This window comes from Cynocephalus volans, chromosome 15, assembly GCF_027409185.1.
Source record: "Cynocephalus volans isolate mCynVol1 chromosome 15, mCynVol1.pri, whole genome shotgun sequence".
NCBI classification, from domain to species: Eukaryota; Metazoa; Chordata; class Mammalia; order Dermoptera; family Cynocephalidae; genus Cynocephalus; species Cynocephalus volans.
Genome location: NC_084474.1, coordinates 14,203,356 through 14,228,948, shown reverse-complemented (window position 1 = coordinate 14,228,948; position 25,593 = coordinate 14,203,356). Strand labels below are relative to the sequence as shown.

At 36.8% G+C, this 25,593-nt stretch overlaps 1 protein-coding gene across 3 annotated transcripts in view; it reads left to right on the top strand.

The window, feature by feature from the left end:
• Positions 1 to 24,961, top strand: part of TMEM68 (transmembrane protein 68) — a 41,882-nt gene extending 16,921 nt beyond the window's left edge. For 2 of the 3 annotated variants that reach the window (XM_063079964.1, XM_063079963.1), the window contains exons 4-8: positions 9,645 to 9,809; positions 12,348 to 12,541; positions 17,840 to 17,900; positions 19,350 to 19,489; positions 24,857 to 24,961. In XM_063079964.1, the coding sequence (XP_062936034.1) occupies positions 9,645 to 9,809; positions 12,348 to 12,541; positions 17,840 to 17,900; positions 19,350 to 19,489; positions 24,857 to 24,961 (665 nt within the window). Of the gene's footprint in view, positions 1 to 9,644; positions 9,810 to 12,347; positions 12,542 to 14,852; positions 14,987 to 17,839; positions 17,901 to 19,349; positions 19,490 to 24,856 lie in introns of all 3 variants that reach the window. The other variant, XR_010021798.1, reaches the window with a different exon arrangement.
• The last annotated feature ends 632 nt before the right edge of the window (positions 24,962 to 25,593 follow it).

Genomic DNA, 25,593 nt, shown 5'->3' with positions numbered 1-25,593 from the left:
GATGTCTAAAGCCAGAAGGCAGTTAACTCATTTATATAACATAATAAATCATTGCCATGAGAAGAATTAACTGAGCTCCATGTGACCTTCAAATCCTCTTCCTGTAGGAAGCTATATGAGAAGCCAGAAGGTCAGGAGGATATCTCATGAGTGTAGGATCATAGCAGGGGAAGTAAATAAATTACATATGTAATGGCATCAAATAAGAGAGCCATATTCATCACAGATTAAGGCTGTCCTTATTAATGGGGCCTGGACGACTCAAAATCTGCAGATTGAGGCTCCCCCTCCCTGGACAGTGGTTGGGTGGACAGTGACAGTAGTTGCTGTTGTGACTGCTTTCTCCAAGCTTCCATTTCTCATCAGATCCCCTTGGCATTGGTGTGCCATAGACAGGAGTTGATGGAGCTGCAGCTGGACACTGAAGTTAGGAAAGGGAAGGAGGTGATAGACTTGAGAGAGTTTTTGGTGGTAAAATGCACAAAACTTTGTGACCACTGAGTGTAGAGTCCGAGAGAGGAGGAGTCAAAGTACAGTAAAATTTCTACTACTAGACAGGAAACATGGGTCAGGAAGTGCTCCAACTAAAGGCAACTGCATGAGCAGAAGCACAAAGCTGAGAAAGTATACTCAGGGAGCCACAATTTATATGATACGTAAAATAATCTAATGTCACTTGATAGGCAGTTGGGACATAAAGGCAATAGGGCCTAAAAAAATTATCATTTTTGCCAATAATTGATTAATTGAGTTTTTCTTCTTTTAAGCAGGTGATTTGGTGTTATGTAAATAGTGCAATTGCTTCTTAATTTTAATATTCCATAAAGCCAGAAAGAACCTTAGGAATATTCTTTGTAGAATTCCTCAAAGGAGTATTCTTTATTTCTCAGAAAATTTATTTTATGGGACAGTTGATCCTTTTGGTAATGTCAGACAACCTCAGTAATTGTTCATTTTCAGTGAACAGAATGAGGGAATTTTTAAAGAATAACTTAAATATGTAAAAATGAAGTCTTATGTTTGTGAATGAAATAAAATTTTGCCGCATTTTTACGTTATGCATTTGTATATAACAATTTAAATGGTGTGTTACTTTGCATTGGGTCACTAGCTAAGAATTTTTCTTTTCTTTTTTCTTACCAACAAGCCCGGAGTGATTTTTCCTGTTTTTACCAGTGAAATATTTTATGTCTCTGTTAAATTTTACCCTAGGTTGTGTTGTCTATCTCCTAGGAAAGTTTTAACTTAATTTATGCTCATACCCTGGCCCTTTTCACCCACTCCCCTTTGTTCATTTCCTTACCCCTTTCACAACCTGCTTGTAACCAATAGAATCTAGTACTCCCATGGAACTACCTTATATCTAGCTTACACAGAAGGGTCCAGATCGTTTCTAAGAAGTTAGTGGAGAAATGAAAGTGTGTTTGATGGTTCAGAGTTGTGTTGATAACTTTGTTTAGCAACTGAAAATAGTCTTAAGTTCTAATATTGTCTGCTAGTTTGAAACTTTTATTTTTTTATCTTGTAGATTCTATTATTCTTTGATCTTACATAATTTTTCAATAGAAGGCAGTATGATTACTACTTTTATTAGTACACTTTTAAATAATTTTCCAAATATTGCACAAAGAACTTATTTTCCTAAATCATTTGGTTGTAAGTGCCTATATTACCCTGTCATTAACACTTTGTGTGTTTTCTGCAAACAAGGATGTTCTCATACTTAATCTTAAAAAATCCATTAAAATCAGGAAGTTAACATTAATAGATACTAATATCTAATCTTTAGATCTCATTCAAGTTTATAAGCTTTGTTTGACTCTTTTTTAATAGTTTCTATCTTTTTGCTGAAGTTCCTAATCTGATTACATGTGTTTCTGCCTCTTCCTCTACATCCTTTAATTTATTAATCATAGTTATTTTATAGTTACTGTCTGATAGTTTCAACTTTTGGGTCTGGTTGTGTTGATGGTTTTATCTCTTGACAATGGATTTTTTTCCTTACTGTTTTGTGTGCCTCATAATTTTTTTAGTTGAATTCTGGGCATTGTGTATAAAAGAACAGTGGAGACTGAGATAAATAGTATTTATGACTGAAAATTGGCACTCCTGTCAGGCCATTAGTGATTGGTTGGGGATTGATTCAGTCCACTGAATAGTTGAACTGGGTTTGGGTTTTGTTGTTGCTATAGTTACTTTCAGTTCAGCACAGACTTCAAACACCTACTGCTGCCTTGCACGTAATATAAAGCCTGGAGTACCAGGGGGTTTTTCTTAGTATTCCTGCTCCTCCCTCAGTCCTATATTGCCTGTGCCACAGAAGGCGTCCCTCTTCATGCTCCTGCCCTGACCCCAGTTGCCTTTGCTTATTATTCCAAGCGAGGATGCAGTGTGGTGGTGGTGGGGGGGGCACTCCTTTGTTTTTCTGGTTTAGCTAAAATCTTATCAGGCCCTTTTTTCAGGGATGAGGCTTTATACCGCGTTCCTTTCCTTCTCTGTGGCAGGCAAACTTTGCCTTTTGTGAGTGGGGGTCTTGTGATGGGAGCGTTTCTGGCCCTCTCCCTAGTGGTAGATCTTTGCTTTATATCATTTCAGGACCCTGGGCCTAAGCACGTTTCCTGCTGCCCACTCCTACCTCCCAGTAGCAGATACTTCTGCTTCTAGCCTTTCCCTAGAAATAGTGGATTTTTGCCTGACACTGGAGCGGTGGGGCAGGGGGTGTAGGTTGGGGGTGGTGGAGTTCTGTCCCTCCTAGCATCAGATGACTTTTGCCTTTACCCTTTTCTCAGAGGGGGTGGGAGAGTTTCCTGCACCTCTTCTAGTGTCTGACTGGTTTTGTTTTTACAAGAGAAACTTCCAGGATGTGAATAGGGTTTTACTCTCTGTATCACTAGTGGGGCTCTCTTTGGTCTCCTGCCTCACCCCTAATTTTTCTAGTGAGTACTCACTGAGGTCTGTGGAGAAGAGCTACAGAGTGAGTGTGGACGTGTTGGTGTGTGTCTGCGGCTCCCAGGGATTCTACACTCAAGCTAGCCCATACTCGGCTGTTAAGTATTTATTCATTCTTTTCTTCTTACCCACATTTATAGCATCTGCTGCTTTCTCCCACACTCAGTTTTTGTCTTTCCTTGGAGGGGCTTGTCTCCCTTTGGAGCTCATTTCACCTGGTTGCCTTGTGACCTCAGCTCTCTGACATGCTTAGGAAAAGTTAGGGTTTTGTAAACTGTTTGCTTTTTTTCATTGTTATGGTGGGAGCGACCTTCTCTTGCAGTGACAGAGTTTATTCTAGTTCTCTCCTTTTCTGCATTTGTACTTGTAACACGGGAACCCCAAATCTGAGAGTGTTCTCGCATAGTGTTTACCTATTCTGAAGAAATCACCTGGAGGTCCAGCGATAGAGACACTGGCTTATTAGATTTATAAGAGGCACCGATAGTGGCCGATCAGTAAGAAGCCCACCACGGAGTACATACAGCAGTTTTATAGGTAACAGATCAAAGTAGGGATGTAAATCATTTTCAGGCTTACATGCAGACCCTCACCCAGCTCATGTAAGTCAGGGAGCACCTGAGATATGGCAGGGCAGAGAAGTTAATCTACTGGCTAATCTGCTGACAGAGTGTTTGCTCCCTTACTGAGTGTCCTGCTTCTTCCAGCATTCTGTTTGTCTAAAGGGGATATGTGTTTCCTTGGGTAACTGCCTTGGCCAGGGGCAGCCTCCCAGAGAGGAGAGGGAAGGGGAACTCTGGTATGCAAGGGAGGGGGTAATAGGGCTGTGTCCAGCATCTCCCCTACATTCCACTCTTATGTATGACTATTCCACCCTCACAGTGTTTGCATCATATTAATCTTCTGCGTGTCCCCTAGGGTGGAGCAACGAGTCACACATTGCATCCAGATACCATAAATGTAGTATAACCCACAAGCACCAAACAACTGCACTCCTACCACTACCACCATTCCTATTATGATCCTTTTCCAAAATGAATTGAGTGATGAAAACTAATCTGAGGAAAGGTCACGGGCAATGGCATCCATAGCCTTGATTTCAGTATGTACAGTTTTTGGAACAGGGAGACATATACATTCTGCCTTAATAGTGGCACAGGTGCCTCCTTGGACAGTGCTAAGCATGTCTAGAGCCATCCTGTTTTGCAGACTACCTTTCTAATTTGGAAGACTTCTTTATTCAACAAATGGATATCATGAGAACTAGCATTCAGGACATTGGTGGTGTGGTTGGCTAGGGCTTCCACTGCCTTTTCAGTCATAATATTACCTATTGGTGGAGAAAAAGTTGCAAGGGGATAAAACCACCAGGGAGTGCATCTAATTCGATGTCTTGCAGAAAAGGCTTCCAATTGCTAGGCAGAAGGGGAAGGGTCGTGAGCACTCTCCCGGGAATATAGGGCCAGCCCCATGTACACCTTCCTGTCCAGTTGTATAGGAGGTATGGCCATCTGTACTTTCTGCAAGCCCAGTGGGTACCCCAAGGCATGGCATGTGCTCCTGCTTATAAGGAGAATTTTGCCATCCCCTTTGCTCAGCATCTGTAAGAGTGGTAGTACTCACACATAACTCTTTGGGGGTCCATCCCACTTCTTGCATGGTCTCATTACCTGTGCCATTCAGCCTTTCTATACAGAATGTGGCTGGTGCCTTGAATTGAATTTGCACTGCAAATATATCTTGCCACATGTCCTGACCCCACAGGGGCTTATTCATGATTAACTAGTCCTGTTTTTTTGATGGGGCAGCTATTATGTGAGACACTTAAAAACTACAGATAGTTACCGGCTTTTTTCTTTAGCTATCACCATCTATACTGCTTGCAATTCAGCTTATTGGCTGCTTTCCCCAGTGCCATCATCCATCCAGATGGTATCTGTTGATGGTTGGAATGTGATGGCTTTCTATCGAGGGGGTGCCCTCAATAGGAGCTGTTGGTATATTAAGAAGTGGGGGCTTCTTCCAGCCATCACACATAGGCCAGGGCATTGGCCTCGTCATTGCCCACATACATGGTACACATTCACTGATTTATGTTGGCTGATAGCATATATATCTTGCCCCATGTCCTGACCCCACAGGAGCTTATTCATAATTAACCATTCCTGTTTTTTCCACTGAGGCAGCCACAACATGAGACCCTTAAAAACTGCCCAGCTGTTGGTATAGATGGTTACTGGGCTTTTCTCTTTGGCTATCACCATCCATACTGTTTGCAGTTCAGCCCACTGGCTGCTTTGCCTGGTGCCATCATCCATCCAGGTGGTATTTGTTGATGGTTGATATGTAATGACTTTCCATCAGGGGGGGTGCCCTCGAGGGGAGCTGTTGGTGTACCAAGCCTCTTCTGGCACTGGTGGCACCCCTTAATGAGTGAGGAATTACCATGGGTTTGGTGGGCACATTGTCTGGCTCCATAAACGTGACAGGTCCCAATAACTTATAGTTCGTGGCTTAGGGGACTTGTGGATAATTTAATGTGTTGTTGCAAGTAGGTGTGCTACTTGGTCACCGTGGTTGTCTGAGCACTGGAAGTATGGGGTGCATGGTGATGTCATGAATCGGTCCAGCAATTGGCAATGCAGTCCTCACTGTCACAGCTGCCTGTCTGGTGCCCAGTTCTGTGGCTAGCAATGCTTGATAGGCAGTGTTGACTTGTTTTTATATAGGGCTATATCAGGCCTCCGCTCCTTTCTGTGTCTGGGACCAGAAGACCATAGAGGCAAGCTTTCCCCTCTCATTGCTATAACCTCCACGCATAACCCTCCTGGGAATATTTATGTCTAATTCACAGGGTTGTGCTGGATTTAGAACTCCCAGTGCTTGCATGCCCCATTCTGTTGCTTTTGAAGAACTGAAAGCAGCTTGACACTCAGATGTCCAATCCCATTTTGCTTCCTTTTTTACTAGCTTGTATAGAGGCCTCACCATATGAGCTAAATGGGGAATGAACATCCCCAGTATCCTAACAATCCCAGAAATTCCTGGAATTGTTTAACACTAGTCAGCTTAGGGTATGCCTAAATCTTGTCTGTTACTGCAGAGGGCATTACTTTTGTCTTACTCAACCAGATAACACCAAAGAATTTGACAGATAATCCAGGTCCCTGGACCTTGCTTTGGTTTATAGCCCATCCTCTTCTCTATAGGTGAGTGATAAGGGATGGAGTAGCCTCCTCCAAATCTGTAAGAGAATTGGAAGTTATCATAATGTCATCAGTATAATAGAATAGTCTCACTGATGGAGGTGCCGTCCATTTCTCCAAATCTTCAGCGACCATTTCATGGCAGATGGTAGGACTATGTAGATAGCCCATCAGCAAAACTGTGAATGTCCATTGACATCCTTCCCAAGTAAAGGCGAATTGGTCTTGACTATCTGGATGGTCATCAATACTAAAGAAAGCATTAGCCAAGTCTAACACAGCATGATATGCCCCCAAAGGAGTCCCTAATTTATCCATAATATCAGTAATATTAGGTACAGCCACATGTAAAAGAGGAATTACCTTATTTAGTTCTCTATAGTCCACAGTCATTCTCCAGGTTCCATCTGGTTTATAGATGGGCCACATCTGGGAGTTATATGGACTATGGGTTGGGCGTTTTATTTTCACCTTGGCCATTCCATTATAGTTTCCCTAATTTTCTTGTGATCCCTTGGCAACTGATATTGCTTAGTTGCCACTATTTGCAGGGGTGGCAGCAGTTGCACCAGGGATTGCTGTGCTTTACCTCTCTGTATCTTTCACAACCCTTCTTTGTAGGTGAAACTCCTCCACACTAGTATGCAAACACAAACCTTGCAGTATATCAATCCCCAGTATGTGTTCCCTGATCAGGAAGATATATACAGTATGTTCCTTGAGGGGTTGGGGTGGAGGGAGCTGACCAATCTTAATATCAGCTTCACCTTTCTTACTTTAATGGATTGCCCACCATACCCATCTATAGCAGTAATTGACCCCTCGAATTTTGATGGATTCCCATATATGTATATTTGGTTCCTGTATCTACCAAGGCAATCTCTCTGTATATTCGGCAGAGACCACTATATAGCAAGCTCCTCATGGGGCCTCCTGCATTTCCTCTGTCCCTTGGCCCCACCCCTAGGCTTGGGACCAAGGGAACATGAAATTTGTCTTCTCTTCCTCTGGCGGAGCACTTGGTTCCACTTGTGAACTATAGAGGGCAACTTCATCAAGTCCTTCAGCTGTGTCTCTGCCTACCCTCCCCGGAAGGAGTCTGCTCCCTTATCAGCCAAGTCTCTGGCCATTTTTCTGGCAGGGTCTGGAACCATTTCTCTTTGGGCAACTATTGCCACAATTTAAACAGTGTGACATTTGGCTACTTATTTAATTTTTGGATTGACCCCTGCTTTAGTTAGGTCTACCCACAGCTGCGTTCTAGTAACCTTTACTGGCTCCTTCTGACTTTCCTTTTCCCCTCTTTTCCCTTTTGGTGCTGCTGCTTTCACTTTGCAGCTTTATTTCTTTTGTCGTATGATTTTAGTTTTCCCTGGGTCAGCTATGGCCTGTGCCACCCTTTGAATGTATTGTCCTACTAGAGGTGACAGAATTGATACCAGTGTTTCATAGCAGCTACTGGGAGCTGACTGTATAACCCTGTCTTTCATTCCTCCAGTAAACTGTACCAAGTTCGGACCACAGAAGGGGTCTCAGTAAATAGCGTGTCTCATTCCCAGTTCCCTAAGGAATTCTTGCAAATCCTCCATGATAGACCACCAAGGAGGCATTCCTAGAATGCTCCCTTCATCGGGCTGGGCGGCTTGGCAGCCTGCCATGATCCAAGTCAACTGGGAGGCATTTTCATCATGTTGCCCTCCTCTGTAAATGCACTGCTGGAGTGAGGGATGATTGGTGACTGATATCATTTTCACCAGTTCATCCCCTGACAACACTATGCCTTGGACCTCTGTATCCCACAAACGGAACAGCCACCTAGGAATGCTCTCTCTTTCTGACAAAACTTGATAGCCAGTTTTCCTAGCTCTGCCGAGGCGTGAGAGTGGGTGCTTGTATGCATATATTTTAGAGGAGGAAGCAAATCTTGGGCATTTTGCCCTGTACTCATTCTTAAGCTAGTCTTAAGCTTTTGCATGATTACTGGCCTAGCCTGAGGATTTTCTGCTTCATCCTCTATCACCTCCACTTGGACATTCTCATCTTCCTCATCTGAGGTATCAGTCTCAGAAATGGGCTCCCATTTTCTAGGATTCCACTCTGGATTTGTCACTACTGTGCGGATCTTAGCCCACAAGAGCTGCTTTCCTTTCATTTTCACAAAACATCATGCCAAAATGTGTAGATGGTCAGTGGCTTGGTACAACTGATGTGCTGTAATATCCTTGCTGTCAGCCTGAGTTAAATGAGCCTCTTTCTAGCCTTAACTTTTCCTTCAACCTTTGACATTGGCTCCCTGACTCAATTTCCTTCTTGGTTGCTAACTTGAGCCCCCAGAGGAGTGGCCATGCCACCAGGGCAGCGACGGCCTTGTATTCCTTTTTCTTCTGAATACCTCCTTTTTCTTCAACTGCCTTCAACACCTCCATCTGTCCTGCTGGCATTTTGGGGGTATCCCCATACCCATGTGGTGGTCCCCTGCTATTTACCAAGCTGGCAGCATTGAACCACATTGAACCAGTGACCCACCCAGGTATTTCCCCCGGGACATTTCTCTTGTCCCCTTCCTCTCTCTTGCAGCCACTTCAGTGGGGGATTTCTCTGAAATATCTTGCCAGTTACTCCAGTTGTAATGCAGGAGCCGCAAATCTGAGAGGGCACTTACATAATGTTTACCCACTCCAAAGAAATCACCTGGAGGTTCAGCAGGTAAAGACATTGGTTTATTAGACTTACGAGAGGCACCGATGGTGTCCAGTTGGTAAGAAGTCCGCACTGCCCTGGAGTATATACAGCAGTTATGTAGTTAACAGATCAAAGGAGGGATGTAAATCATTTTCAGGCTTACATACAGACCCTCACTCAGCTCACATAAGTCAGGGAGCACCCAACTTAAGGCCAGGTAGATAATTTACCAGCTAATCTCCTGCCATCAGAGTGTTTGCTCCCTTCCTTAGTGTTCTGCTTCTTCCAGCATTCTAGTTGTCTAAAAGGGATGTGCGTTTCCTTGGGTAACTGCCTTGGCCAGGGGCAGCCTCCCAAGGAGTGGGGGAGGGGGAACTTTGGTATACAAGGGAGGAGGGAAGAGGACTATGTCCAGCATCTATCTTACAGTACTCCCAGTCTTGCATCGCCACCCTGTACCAGGCTCTTGCCTGCATGGGTATGCTCATGACTCTTCTCCGGCTTTGACTCCCCACTCCAGGCCACCCTGTGCGACTATCCTCCTCACCCTCCTGGGCCCCAACACTCACTCCCGGCCACCTCCACATAGGTGCCTACTTCACCCTGGCCCACCTGGTGGCTGAGGGCTAATTTGTTCCAGAAAGGCAGGGAAAGAAAGAGAAAGGGAAGAAGAAGGGAAAGGGTAAGGGAATGAGGAGGCCTCATGCACTCTTATAGGAAAAGACTGAGCTTCTGAGTTACTGACTGTCCTTTAGTACAAATAAATTAATAAACATTTTAAGTCTCTGTATTTTGTCTCTTGAACAGGTTATGAAGTTCATGGGATGGAAAAAATACCAGAAGGACCAGCACTTATAATTTTTTATCATGGAGCTATTCCCATAGATTTTTACTACTTCATGGCTAAAATTTTTATCCACAAAGGCAGAACTTGTCGAGTAGTAGCTGATCACTTTGTCTTTAAAATTCCAGGTAAACTTTAACTGTAGATAGTAGTATGAAAGTATTTAATTAACATGATCAAATTACGTGGTAGTCTCTACCTTTGAGCTCTCTAGTATCATTTGGAAAAGATTTTGGCTCTTTTAAGGTAACACTTGGAAGTCTAATTTGGGAACATCTAATTATCCTGTTTAGGTGGTATATCTAAAAATAAAACATGGCTAAAAATGTTATCTAGTTTCTTTTTTTATTAATAGGTATTTAGTCATTATTTTTCTAAGTTAAATCCTGAATTTTAACTTTTTAAAAATAAATTTAATTTTTGCCAAACTATTAGTTTATATTTTGATGTAGAAGGTAGTTGATATTTCATGTGATAAAGTTTTCCAGGAGATACTGACTTTTGAGAGTTTAATTTTGCTGTAATTAGAGTTTGGTAACTGTCAGTTTGATAGCAAAACAAAATTAGTAAAAAAAAGAAAAAAAAAAGAAAAAAGAAAGGTTAGCCAGGATATATTTTGTCTTCATATAATAACATTATATTACCCTAAAGAATATACATTATGTCTCTTATCATACACAACTTGCCTGGTAGACTCTGTGACTGAGGACTATATTCTTTTTCATGTTTGTAAAGGCTTTTTACCTTTTTAAAAAGACTAATTAACCAAGTGGTTTCAAACATGATAGAGTTTTTTTTTAAATCATTCTTGAATAATCTTGTAATTTCTTCTGTCGCTAAATCGCTAGAAACAAGCCAAGAAAGTTGATTGTATGTTCTCTAGGATAATAAATGCAAAGTCAACCCATCAACCAGACAAACAAACCAGGCAGTGAATTAAGTAATGATCTACTTCAGTGACTTTCATAAACATGGTTAATTCTTTGGGTATCCCTCTGTCACTAAACAGCTTTTTGTACTTTGTGTATAAACTAAGTTGGCTATACGATTTTCCTCTAAAAAGTAACATGATCACTTTGTAATAGATTTGGAAATTAGAAAACAGAAGAACATTATTATGATCTTACTATGTTAACATAACCAGTTATCATTTTGATTTATTTTACTTCATTTTTAATTTGCATATTTTCAAATATTATGCAAACAGTTTTGTGGTTTTTTTTAAGATTTAATGTTAGCATTAACACTTTACTATGTTTTATGAGGAACAGTTTTAATGTATGACTAAAATATTTACTTAACTAATTTTCTCTATGGAACATTAGATTGCTTTCTCTCCACTCCCCCCTTTTCATAAATAATAAAATGTGAATATTTTTAGCATGTAGCTTTTTCAAAAAAATTTCCCCTTTTATGAGCCTTTTTAGTATTTTTTCCTTTTAATATTTTGACATTTATTTACCTTAAGCCTGTTGTTGCTCTCTGAAAGTGTAAAATCATTATAATTCTTAGTGCAAGAGAAAAGATTTTATAATTTATCTTGTAATTTATGCAACCTCCCCTTTTCATTCATTTATTATGAGAATACATCAAGTTAAATCAGTGAGCTTTTAATATAATGTAGGGTGAAAATTATTTCACTCTTAATGATATTTTTAATCTTACTTCATATCTTTAAATCAATGAGAAGTTTTGGTTAGTCTGCACAGTTTTTAGCACCCATCCCTATATTTTCCAGTCTCAAGGAATAATGTGTCTTATGAAGTTTCAGTGTAGGATTTGATTAAAATATTTCATTACTGACAGGATTATTTCTTTCATCCATAAATAGTTGTAATTTGAAAAGCTGTATAATATTAAGACTTAGAATTAGCTGTTCCTCAGTCAAACACCCTCACTTTATTAAAAACTCTTAATGATGTTTGGTATTATTATTAATTTTCAAAACTTTAATTGTAGAATTAGCATCATCTAACTTTTAATTTCAATAGATTTGATTATGGTCTTGCCAATTTTGGTAGGGCTAAGCACAGTCATATTCACATTCTCTTGAGTGATTCTCTTATAGGGTTAAAGAAAGATTAGATTTGTGATTGCTGGTGGAATATTATTTCTGATTACTCTAATAAATACTTTAGACAGTGTTTGGCTATGAGATGCAGGGGAAGGAGCTTTGGACTAGACACACCCAGACTGGAATCTCTGCCCTGCCACTTCCTAGGTGTGTGACTTTGAGCAAGCTACTTATTCTCCAAGCCCAACTTTCCTCAAAATCTGTAAAATGGGGAGAAGAATCTCTGTTTTGCAAGATTATTGACAGTTTGAATATGTAAGGGCCAGGATAGTAGGTGATCAGTAAGATGTAGCTATTACTTCACCAGCAGTGTTAATCTTAAGAGTTTTTATTGCTTTTTTTTTTTTTCTTTTCTTTTCTTTTTTTTTTTTGCAGCTGGGCAGTGCAGGGATTGAACCCTGGACCTTGGTGTTATCAGCACCGTACCCTAACCAACTGAGCTAAGCGGCCAGTTCTTTGTTGATTTTAAAAAATAAAAAAGAGTTTACTGATTTAAATATAGATAGAAAAGTATGTAGATTGTGAAGAGTTTTGCTTTTGAAGAACTGACCAAGAAGTACTTGATATATCTTCGTGCTCATGTTTCTTACAGGGTTTAGTTTATTACTTGATGTGTTTTGTGCTCTACATGGACCAAGAGAAAAATGTGTTGAAATTCTGAGGAGTGGTCACTTGTTAGCTATTTCACCAGGTGGAGTTCGGGAAGCCCTAATTAGTGATGAAACCTACACCATCGTATGGGGTAATCGCAAAGGTTTTGCTCAGGTCGCAATTGATGCAAAAGTGGTGAGTTGTATAAAATTAATTATTAAAGTAAAGCTTAGTTAAATTTAAAATAAATGCTTAAATAGTGAGCCAAAGAATATAAGAACTTAGATATTCTCATTGCAATACTTTAAAAATTAGTAGTATATATATATATTTATAAGGTACAAATAGAGAAATGTTTCTTGCGCATGGGAAGCCTTCTTATAAAAAGTCAATATGGAAATTTGGCAAATATCCAGCAAAGTTTTATTTTGCATTTCAAACACCGGCTTCTTTTCATCAGATTTGTAATACTGTACAAATAACTTTGTGTTCCTTTGGTAATACTTTTTAAAATAAGTATAGTTAGTTCAATTCCATATATTTTAACCTTTTGGTATGATTGAGTTGGCATGTCAGTAATGATTGTTGGTTTCATTATACTGCATATAGATCTTTTATTTATGACCAATATTTGTAACAGTGTAGGACTCACGTAATATATGACTCCTATCATTTTTCATTAGCAAATGTGATCAGTTATTTAATATTATGAATAAAGATAGGAAATAGACATTGTTGTAACTTAGATATTTTTGAAAGACTTTACAAATTAATTTGTCAACAAAATTAAGTGTTCCAGTGGGATTCACAGTAATTATTCTGCTTAGAGACTGGAATACGCGAATGCCATTTTGTTCTATTCTTTTGCTTTTGGAAAGTATTTCTCAGCTTTTTGTTCTCCACATTGTATTTTATCCTGTGAATCACTTATCTATTAATTATGGAATGTTTCTCCTTTTTTTCTGTTTATTTTCATTTTAGATTGTCAGAAAAAGAAATCTAATTACCTTTGATAGGTTGTTAATCTTTTTCCAGGCCAATTAGTTACAGACTGCTGCCAGCAACTTTCACATTTCTGGTTTTTTGTGTACCTGTTGCTGCCCCATAAACAGACCAATCTGCAGCGATAGTTTGACTGCCCATCTTGCAAATACAGACTATTGATTAAAAAGGAAAGATTATGGGTGACTCATTCTAACCCAAGAGCAGTATTTGAAGAAGACTAGATATTTTGTCCTTATTTTCTAATTGCAAAGCTTACAATAAAATAAAATGCATTGGGATCTATTCTCTCCTGTACATATGTACATGTGACTCCTAGAAGTTATTGCTCTAGTGCTGTAATAATGTGATCCTGGTACAAATTAATGTACTTGCCTAACTGTTTAATAATAATAACATAAAAATTTAAATAATACTGTCCTACAGTAGATTATAAGCTCGCTGAGGACAAGGCTATCTTTTTTTTTTTAAGTTTATTTATTTATTTGTTTTACATTCTAAGATTTTGTTGTGAACCAGTTGGAGGGGGGAGAAGGAGGGAAGGGGGAAGGAAATAGGGCAGGAGAAGGAGGAAGGAGGGGCTCATAGTCAAGGTCCATGGCACACCCCTCATTCCTGCAAGGGATCCGGGGGCACTTCCTGCAGCAGCTCAGTGATGGTCCCTGGGCTGTTTGCAGATGTCAGGGGGGTGTGGCCAAAGGCTATTTTTTAATATTCTATATCTCTGGTACAATGACTAGCATTGAGGAGACTTCAAGTATTTTTTAAGTTGAATTTACTTTTTTTTAAAAAACACTAGTTGAAAGGAGCCTTTTGCATTTAACTTTATATTAATTGTGTTAATGATATAGAAAATTAATATATAACACATTTTATGTATTTTCCCCAAATTCTTAAGCACTGATGTAGAAAACAAAAACAGAGTATATGAATAATATAGACTACAAAAGGATATATGCAGTTGTACAGAAGTTAAAGATAACCAATGTATTGTACATTAAAGCAGTGATAAAAACTAAAAACCTAATCAAAGGTGGTTCACTTTTCAGGTTTATATTTTGAAAGAATTATTTCTTCAAAAATTTAAGATAAAGATACCAAAAAAGAGATTTGAAATCACATAAATTTACCATGGGATTCTAATTTCTTATCCTTAAGTTTACAGTTTTAAGCAACATATTGCTTGGAAGAAGGCCTGAAAGTAAGAAATGGTAGCGAGAAAAGAACTCTTTTTCTAATCCTTGAATGAGTTTCTAGATAATTAATGAAGATAATCTAGATAATTTAATTAAGGTTTTTGTATAAAACTTCAGAAAATTTAAGAAATTGCCTTTTATAAACTAAAAAAACAAACAAAAATCTTTAATGCTGTGGATTTACAAAATAGCATTATAAGTTTGATAAATATTGCGCCACCCCAACGTTTTGTAGCATTTTTAAAGACTTTGTCTTGGTACTCCTGTACAGTAAGGAGGTGACGTATGTAATTATTCCAATATTACAGATGAGGAGACTCAGGCACAGAGAGATGGAGGGATGGAAGGGCTCTGGTCACACAGCAAGGCAGCAGCAGAGCAGAGCACACAGTTCAGGACTCGAGGCAACTGGTGCTGTTGCCGTCCCTGACTACATGCCGCAGTGAGTCTGCTGACATCCCAGATCGAAGGGGCCTTCCCGATATGTGAGGGAAAGCTTTCAGTAATATGTATATATACATAGTTGTAAAGGGCACAAGTATCCCTTCTGGAAAATCCCTTAATAGGCCTGATAAAATTATCATAAACTATGAGCAAAAAAGTTAAGGCTATTGTTGCATGATTAACTACATTTAAATTGTGACATAGCAACAGAAATTAAGGGAGAAAAACCCAGATTGTCAATGCAAGTTTACAAAATATTGGTAGAAAATATTTAAGGTTCATTTGAAGGTGAAAGACTTTTTGATATAATATAAATCACTCTTATTTTGTGAGTTCCTGAGAATTATGGCTTTGATAAGAATTTTTAGGTAACCTCATAGCTAAATAAGTTGGTAAAAAATTAGCTTATTTACTCTAATTGAAAAATAAATAACCTGTAAAAGAACATTTTGTTTCAATAAAAATGTTTATATATATTATCTCACTTAAGCCATAATAAAACCTTTAAGATAAGGATTATTTATCCCCATTTTATACATGAAGAAAGTGCGAATTAGATGTGGTAACTTGTTCAATGTTTCCCACATTTTTAGTGGTAAAGATTCTAAGAAAGTGCGAATTAGATGTGGTAACTTGTTCAATGTTTCCCACATTTTTAGTGGTAAAGATTCTAAGACTATGCTGAAGTGATTCCCCAAGGATAGTTTTAAGAAATATATATTTTCTCTTTCTCTCTGTCTTGCACACATGTGTGCACACACATATGAAGGTGCTTCAAAAAGTTCATGGAAAAATGGAATTAAAAGTTAGTATGAATCTTTCTATGAACTTTTTGGAGTACCTTTATATGTACATTGACACATGTGTATATCTAAACAGAATTAAACTATCTTGTGTACAAAGTGTGCACAAGGAAAGGAATGAATAAATGTGCTTCAAGATCAAGTTGTAATGAGATAATAATGCTTGTGGCTATCAGGATGCAAGCTTGAATGCAAATTTAGAAACCGTATGCCCAGACTATAGCCTGGAGTACTGAACCTGATAGGGTATGCATTCTCCTATTTAGTAAGTTCTACAAATGACCAGCGTTCAGACAGTTAACTATATAAGGAATGATGTTTAACTTGAGTAGTCTTTATAAAGTGAGTATTTCAATAGAGACTTTTGGGATCACGCCAGTCGGTAGACATAAGTCCAGCAGTACTGGTTAGAGGAGGCAAAGTGGTGTATATAATGAGCTGAAGGGGTTCTTGGGTATTCTAAGTTCTCAAGTTTAAAGACATTTTAAAACTGTTTAAAACATTAGGATTTCAGCTGTTATTTTATTTTTTAAAACTACTGGTGACTTCCTAGATAATAACATGAGAAGTATATTTTTTGTGAGAGAAATCAGTATAGTTTATCTTCTTATGTGTTAGCTTTGTAAATTTTCTCCATCAGATTTTGAATTCTTCATCTGACTGCTTTTCTTTACCTGACTTCTCCCCTTTACCTGGCTTCTCTCCTTTTCCTGATTGGTTTTGAGATTGCTGCTGCCACTTTCTGACCTTTGTATGCAGAGAATACAAATTAATTCATTAGAACCATTCTCTCTCTGCTGTGTTTATTCATTCCTCCTTTCTTTCGTTAATCACACTTTCTTTTGGCACCTAGTTTATCTCAGGCACTTTTCTAGATGCTAGAGATACAGTAGTGAACAAAACAACGTCCCTGAAACATATTAGGCATCTTTCTTCCAGTAAGAGCAGAGATACAATAAATGATCAGTAGTTATATGTGAGACAGTAGCTTATATAAAGAAAGCTAAACCCGTAGTCTCTTTTCTTCAGCCTATCATATTGTATTGTTTTCCAAAGCTGATTAGGAATGACTTTTAAAATATCAGCTTATTTAAATTTCTCAAACCTAGCTCATTAAGGCAGGTAATTCTCTATTAGGCATAGACTGATACTGAACTGTAAGGAACTTGATACTGGCCATACACACGCAGAATTTTACGTATACTAAAACATCATTTAATTCAGTATATTTTGTGTATATTTTAAAGTGTTTCATTCAGTTTTACAGCTCTACTGCAGTATTCACGGTGGCAGAAGCTCCTTACATGACACTTCATTATTTTATGAAATTTAATTAAGGTTTCCATAATTAAAAATTATCTTTAATCGTTGATATTCATAGAAAAATTAAAATCTTGAACTTGTGAGCAGAAATCCTTTAAAATTAATGATATAAAGAATTCTTTGTATCATTCCTTTTTTTTTTTTATGGTGAGTCTTATACTTACTTTTTATTGATGTTGAGCATTTTAGATTTAGTAGCCTCACAAGAAATGGTGTTTCACTAATTCTGTGACAACATCTTGCCAAAACTTGTCATTTAAATTTATATAAATTCTCCATAGAGAGAATCTCTGTCTTGTAACTTTTCTTCAGTGAATATTCAATAACCCACCAAAACCAATTTAATTTACCAAAATTCATTTTATTTAATAAAATGAATGATTATTGTAATTTCTATTTTGAGTTTCAAGGGTTTATACTGAATGTTAGGAAAATTGGTAAATGAAATATTATGTATTACCACTGGAGGGTAGTGTTTCCAATTTATATTTTTACAAATGAACGAGTTGAATTTACAAGACCAGTGCTCTAACCCCTGAGCTATGGAGCAGATCAAGTTGAATTTAGTCTGATAAAGTGCACTAGTCAAGCATGCCTTTATTTTTAAAATATTTTATTTTCATAATCTTATGCCCTCAAAATTGACATTTTAAGTTAGTGACTCAATGGAGACATTGAATGGATTAATTTATTTACTTTTTAATTCAAATTCTCATTTTCCTTAGCCCATTATTCCTATGTTTACACAAAATATTCGAGAAGGATTTAGATCACTTGGAGGAACAAGTAAGTTCTGATTTATACAGTTTTTAAATACAGTGTAATATTTAAAATATTTGGGCTTTTGAGCCCTAGATGGAATCCTTTTGAATTATTAACTTTAGAAAATGAGTTTACTATTTAGATGTTTTTTCTGTTTAAAGTCTGAATGATACCTGGTTCCAAGTAATGGCAGTTCTTAGATGTTATGTTTTTGTTAAAAGTGTTATATACATACTGAAGCTTATTTGTAATGGACTTTTAAAAATTTCAGATTGACTTAGCTGATTTCTTTATTGTGTTAAACCATGTTGATGAGGTTTAGAACAAATTTACATACTACCCATACCATCTTTTTAGCTCAACCTTGAAGAAATTACAGCTTTAACAATGGATGACAATACAATATTGAGCTAAGATTAACAACCTAAGGAGATATCATTTGCTTTGGTTTATTTTTGTTACTTGTTTTTTTTAAATAATATTTTGAACCATAATACATTTACATTGAAAAGTTCTTTTTACCTACTTTTAATTTATTGATTATTGGGGATAATTGGGAGGGGGACACAGGGTAGAAACGAAATTTGTGGTAATAGGCATGCTGCCAGTATGAATCTGACCTTCACATCTTGGGCACGAGGGGTGACAATCAGCTGTGTATCTCATGAATATTTGTAACCAGTAAAAAAAAAAAAGCTTTTAATCCAGTTATAGGAATGATAACAATTAGATGTGCATTTTATTTGCAATATGTTTTTTATTTGAAATTTTCAAAGTTTGCTTTTGTACCCTATGGTTTGTACATTATATTTGATTGATTATATTTTATATCCCTAGCACTATTGTTAGTATTCCTAACCACATACAAGTTCCCTTCTAAAGACCTTTAAACTGCCATTGTTTCTTTTTATGTATAATGTTGCTATTTCATTAACATTCCATTTTTATTTATGTAAGTCACTTATTTGTGAGTCTGTAGACTTTAGCTTCTAGCTTTTTTTTTTTGGCAGCCGGCGGTATGGGGAACCAAATCCCATGCTCTAACCAGTTGAGCTAACTGTCTAGCCCATTAGCTTCTAGCTTTTGGTTGCAGTCTTACCTTTGTTTTCAATAATAGTAATTAGTTTGCCTTTTTATATGCTCATATTTTTAAAAACTCATCTTTTTTTAAACTCATAGACTTAATTTTTTTGGCATTTTAGGTTTAAAGAAAAACTGAGCATAAAGTACAGGGAGTTCTTATATATCTCCTTACCACCCCCCAGTTTCCCCTATTAGTAACATCTTGCATTAGTGTGGTATATTGTTATAACCAACGAAAAGCTCATCTTTTAAAAAAAATATTGTATTAATTGCCAGGAGGTGATACTTTTTGCCACCTTCTTTTAAGTCTTATATAATTAATTAGAAGATTTGCAGTTACATGCTCAGAATATTTAAACAATTAAAATGATTTTCTTTACTTTAAAACAGGATTATTTAGGTGGCTTTATGAAAAATTTCGCTATCCATTTGCTCCGATGTATGGAGGTTTTCCAGTGAAGTTACGGACCTATTTAGGTGATCCTATTCCGTATGATCCAGAGATAACAGCAGAAGAATTAGCTGAAAAGGTAAATTATTCTTTTTTTTTGGTATTAGGATAGATTTTATTTTCAATTATTATATTTAAAAAGTCATTATTTCTTTAGTGATGTATTCTACAATCATGTTCTAGATCAGTGATTCTCAACCAGTGGTGATTTTGCCCCCCAGGTCATATTTGGCAATGTCTGGAGACATTTTTTAGTTTTACAATTGGCAGGAGTTGGGGGAGGCAAGGTGGTACCACAGACATTTAGTGGGTAGAGGCCAGGGATAAAATTTATAGTTACCTGCAGGATATCTAGAAATATATTTCTTTATGTAGGTTTTTGGGAATGCTGGACTGGAGTTTGGGAGGGAAGTCAGATTTGGTGATGAAGGTTTTGAAGTGATTTTCACTGAAACAGTTAGTGAAGCCATGAGATTTACAAGGAAGGTTGGAGAGAGAAAAGAGGACCGTGGATAGACTGAAGATGTAATATTTAAGGAGTAGGCCAAGAAAGGAGAACAGCCAAAGCTTACTGAAAGGGAACCAGCAAAGAGGGCGAACAGGTAAATTTATGTGATAGAAGTCAGGGGAATGATCAGTAATATTAGATCTTGCAGAAAGATCAGGGAAGATGAGGATGAGGAAGACTGCTCAGTTTGCAGTTATACTTTGCGAGAGTATAAAATTACAAAAAAAGCAATAAATATCATGTTATCAAATCACTTAGCAAATGAGATGAATGTATTTTGATTGTGACTTTTACATCAGCCTTTGGTATATACGAGGAATCTTCAAAAGTTAGTGGAAAGATTTGTATTATCTTTTAATTCAGGTTTTCCATGAACTTTTTGAAGTCTCATATAGTTTGATTTATTAAAAAGTATTTAAGTTGTGGTAAAAAACCATATAAGTTTACCATGTTAATGCTTTTTAAGCATATGGTCCATACTATTAAGTACATTGACATTGTTGAGCAGTAGATCTCTAGAATTTTTTCATCTTGCAATACTGACTGAACACCATTGACCAAACACCAGCTTCCCATTTCCCCTTCCCTTCCAGCTCCTGGCAACCACCGTTCTACTTTCTGTCTCTTAAAAGTTTGACTACTTTAGATATCTCATATGAGTGAAATCATAAAGTATTTGTCCTTTTGCAATTGGCTTATTTTTCTTAGCATAATGTCCTCAAGGATTTTCCATGTTGTATCATGTGATAGAATATCACTCACCCTTCTTATCTAAGGCTGAGTAATACTACATTGTATATATTTAACACATTTTCTTTGTTCATTTGTCAGTAGACAGACTGTTTCTACCTCTTAGCTATTGTGAATAATGGTACAGTGAACAACGGATGTGCAAATATCTCCTTGAAATTCTGCTTTCAGTTCTTTTTGGTATATACTCAGAAGTGAGATTGCCAGATCGTATGGTAATTTTATTTTAAATTTTTTTTAGCAACTGTTTTCCATATCAGCTGTACCATTTTACATTCCCATCCACAGTGCCACAAGAGTTCTGATTTCTCCACATCTTCTCCAACACTTGTTATTTTCTGTTTTTTAATTTTTTTGATAGTGGTCATCCTAATGTTATGGGGTTATATCTCATTGTGGTTTTGATTTGCATTCTGTAATGATTAGTGAGGTTGAGCATCTTTATGTGCTTGTTGGCTGTTTATATATCTTCTTTGGATAAATGTCTATTCAAATTATTTGCCCAATTCTTAGTAATTTTCCTTTTTTTTAGTTGCAGAACTTCTTTATTCTGAATGTTAATCTTGTGTCAGATATATAATTTGCAAATATTTTCTCCCATTCTGTATATTCCTTTTTACTTTGTTGATTGTTTCCTTTGCACTGAAGTTTTTGAGTTTGATATAGTTGTATTTGTCTATTTTTACTTTTGTTGCTTGTGCTTTTGGTGTGTTATTTAAGAAATTATTACCAAATCCAATGCCATGAAGCTTTTCTCCTATGTTTTCTTCTAGTTTTATAGTTTTAGATCTTATGTTTAGGTCTTTGATCAATTTTGAGTTAGTTGTATATTATGTAAGATAAGAGTTCAACTTATCTTACACATTCTTTTGCATGCGGATATCCAGTTTTCTCAACAGCATTATTGAAGAGACTGTCCTTTTCCCATTGTGTGGTCTTGGCACTCTTGTTGAAGATCATTTGACCATATACAAGGGTTTATTTCTGGGCTGTTTATTCTGTTCCCTTGGGTGTCTTTATGCTAGTACCACACTATTTTGATTACTACAGCTTTACAATATCCTTTGAAATCAGAAATTATGAGTCCTCTAGCTTTGTTCTTCTTTTTCAAGATTGTTTTGGCTAGTCAGGGTCTCTTGAGGTTCCATATGAATTTTAGGGTGTTTTTTTCTATTTCTGCAAAAAAATGCCCTTGAGATTTTGATAGGGATGACATTGCATCTAGATTGCTTTGGGTAGTATGGGCATTTTAACAATAATAATTTTTCCAGTTCATAAACGCAGGCTGTCTCTCCATTTATTTGTGTTTTCTTTAATTTCTTTTGGTGAGTTTTGTAGTTTTCAGTGTACAAGTCTTTCTCCTCCTTGGTTAAGTTTATTCCTAAGTATTTTATTCTTTTTTATGCTATTGTTTTCTTACATTTTGTTCCTGTTGGTCATTGGGATTGTTTTCTTATTTTCCATTCCTATTGTTCTATAGCTTGTTGCTAGTATATAAAAACACAACTGATTTTCATATGTTGATTTTGTATCCTGCAAATTTGTTGAATTTATTAGTTCAGTTTTTTGTGGAATTTTTAGGGTTTTCTACTTATAAGATTATGTCATCTGCAAACAGAAATAATTTTACTTCTTCCTTTCTAGTCTGATTTAATCCTCACATCAACTCAACAGTATAGACCTTATTATCACTGTTTTACACATGAGAAAACTGGGTGATTCTCAGTCAGCTTTACAGGTTACATTAGTGTAACAACCAAGCACAGAATCTTAGAGGCTTGACGGTACAATTTACTACTTATTCATGTTATGCTTTCCCTGAGGCTCAACTGCAGTTTTGTCTATGTCTTCTTTATTTTGGGATTCAGGCTGAAAGGAGAACCCCATGTGGGACATTGTCATTTGCATGGTAGAAGGAAAAGGTCAAGAGTAGAACCATGAAATGGCCCTTAAGGCTTCTATTTGGAAGGGACTCAGTCACTCCCACTGACATTTTATTGGCCAGAGCAATTGCATGGCCACACTGAACTTCTATAAAGCTGGACCTGAAATTTTCCCATAGGGATGGCCCAGAAGAGAGAGGACCTAGTAGGGAGAAGGAATGAATGACTATAATACACTGTGCCATCCTGGGGCTTACAAGTCAGTCACTGATAGAAGGTTGTACAGCTGAAGCAGCTATAACATTACATAGGTGAGACTGTTCACATTGAGCAGCTGATACACAGGAAGTTTCAGAAAGGTAGCAAGTACAATATATAATGTGCCTTCTTGTCCTCCAGTTATTCTACTGGTTCAGTAAGTATACTCACCATTTAGTTGTAGCCTATGTTCAGAAAGTAAAATCCTGTGACACTGACTTTAGGGCCAAGATGTGTTCTTCACACAGCATGACTCTTCTCTCATCCTGAAACGATACCTTCTCAGGAGCTCCAGGAGTCCTGCACTAGTGCTGAGACCTCATCCTTAGATGTGGCTTCTGCCCATACATGCTTTGTTGTTTAATATATCTCTTTGCTGCTCCCTAACAAATGCATTCTCCTTTAGGAAATCATTGAATTCTATTTTATCCTTTTAAAAACTTTTCCTGCCTATCTATTAGAAGGTAAGTGGGTCAGATCTAGTTAGGAACACTTTTTTTTTAAATGGTCAAAATAGAAGGTAATGAAGAGGGGGAAAAGATCTGGTCTGGATATCTGGGTTCTAATCCTTGCTCTGCCACCAGGCAGTAGTGTCACTTTGAAGAAATGGTATGTTCTTCTGTAAGTTGACATTATTGAACCCCAAAGTCCTTCCTTGACACCTCAGTTCATACCAAGCAAAGATAATTTTACACTTGATGTTTAACTCCCTTCATGATTTAATTGAAAACTAATTTTAAAACCTTATACCACCCAACTTTTGAATATGTATCTGAAACTCCAGCACAACTGGCTAACTCCTCCTCATTCCTTAAACAGTGGTCTTGTTTTCAAGTGCTCCTTCCTTCACTGTCCCTGAAAACTGATGGGTCATTGGAGACCCACACCAAACACTACCCCAGTCATGAGTCCTCTCCTGGTCACTGCCCACCCAATGGGTTCTCAAGTCTGAATTTCTGAATACTTTCTTTTCACATTTCAGATCATACATACGTGTCTCAAATGATTTCACATTTTAATTACTTCGTAATTGATTCTTCTGATTAAAGTTACGAGTTCCTTGAGATTAGAGACTTATTTTCACTAACATTATAGTTTCCAAAGCATTTAATATTTTCTTAATGAATGAATAAAATTTTAGAAATACACTTCACAGAATACAACCTGTCAGTCACTGTGCTAACTACTTGAAGATGTCATTTGTTTCATTTATTCCTTATAATACTCTATGAAGTAGTTCTTATTTTACAGATGTGAAAAACTATGTTTAAAGAGGCATATTTTAAAAATACAGCTTTGCATTAGGGTTTATTAATTTTATTTAAAGGTTAGAATCTAAACAGAAAGCGTGTATGTGTGTACATGCATGCAGTGTGTACATGCGTAAATAAAGTTTTAAATAGCCATAAACTGATTTAAAAGTAAAAACTGTTGAAATTTGCCATAAATGTAATGGGAAACAAATAGCTTTAGAAGATTTCTTGGTATAGTCTAATTGACTGATCCATGCTATACTCAATTAAAATTCCTGTGAAACTGTGTAGAAATTGAGGTAATGAACTGAAGTATATCAGTTCGTTCTTCATTTTTCTCATGTTTTCCTATTGTATTGCTTGATGTAATTGTTTGGTATATATGGTGATGAAAGAAAGATGCACTAGAGTTTACTAATGGCTGGAAAGAACTGAATCTTCTATTTGCCTACTCGAAAATTTCCTACCAGGCTTTTTCTTCTGATTTCTTTTTTCTTCAGCTCATTTGAGTGCTTATCATGTGCAAGGCACTGCTGTGCTCAGTGCTGGGAAATTCTAAGATGTATCTTAAGGCTATAGTCTGGTGTAGAAAAGAGCCAAGTGGACAACAACTGTAATTCAAAGCTTAATAAAATAAATATAAGAAATATGCTATGGCTGTACTGAGAAGAAAATCATTATTCTGAGGGGAGAGGGGGGCTAAATTAGGGAGGACTGCTTAATAAAAATTTTTGCAAAATAAATTATCTGTATTGAGAACTAGAGGAATAATAGCTTTTTTGTTTTCTTAATAGACGAAGAATGCTGTTCAAGCTTTGATTGATAAGCACCAGAGAATACCAGGAAACATTATGAGTGCTTTGTTAGAACGTTTTCATAAAAAACAGAAGTTTGACTAGAAGATGATTTAATATATTTATATTAATGTGTTTTTGTTTATGGTACTGTCTTCTAAATTTTGTAGATCATGTAATTAGTATTTATAAATAATCATGTTAATAAGCATCTTTCCCAGAACTTGTCTGTTTAAAATTGTATTGTCAATTTTGTTTTTACAATTGTTTCACATTTACACAGTAACTCATTATACGCCTAATAATTCAGAAAAATGATCATTTTTTCATTTGTAAATTCCTAATAATGTATGATAAACATATAGATTCTTAAAGTTGAGTTTATTAAGCACAGCTGTTTAGGTTAAACAAACATTCCTGTTTAGTGCATCTAATTTCTCTATCTATTGCACTGAGCTCATTTCAAGAGATGGCATAAGCTAGGGTTTAGTACAGTCACTTATGTTAGAAAAAGAATGCTTTTATCTGCCCCTCATTCCCTTCATGACCTTGGGCAAGTCACGTAATGTTTTTGTGCCTCAACAATTCACTTTTTAAAAAGACGATAATACTATGGTGAGGAATATTATTTTAAGTTCTTTATATTTGCTGTGATTGATAACTGTTGAATTGAAATTATAACTGAATTAATTAAACAATAACAGAATCCTTTAGGAGTTATGTATATATTTTGTCAT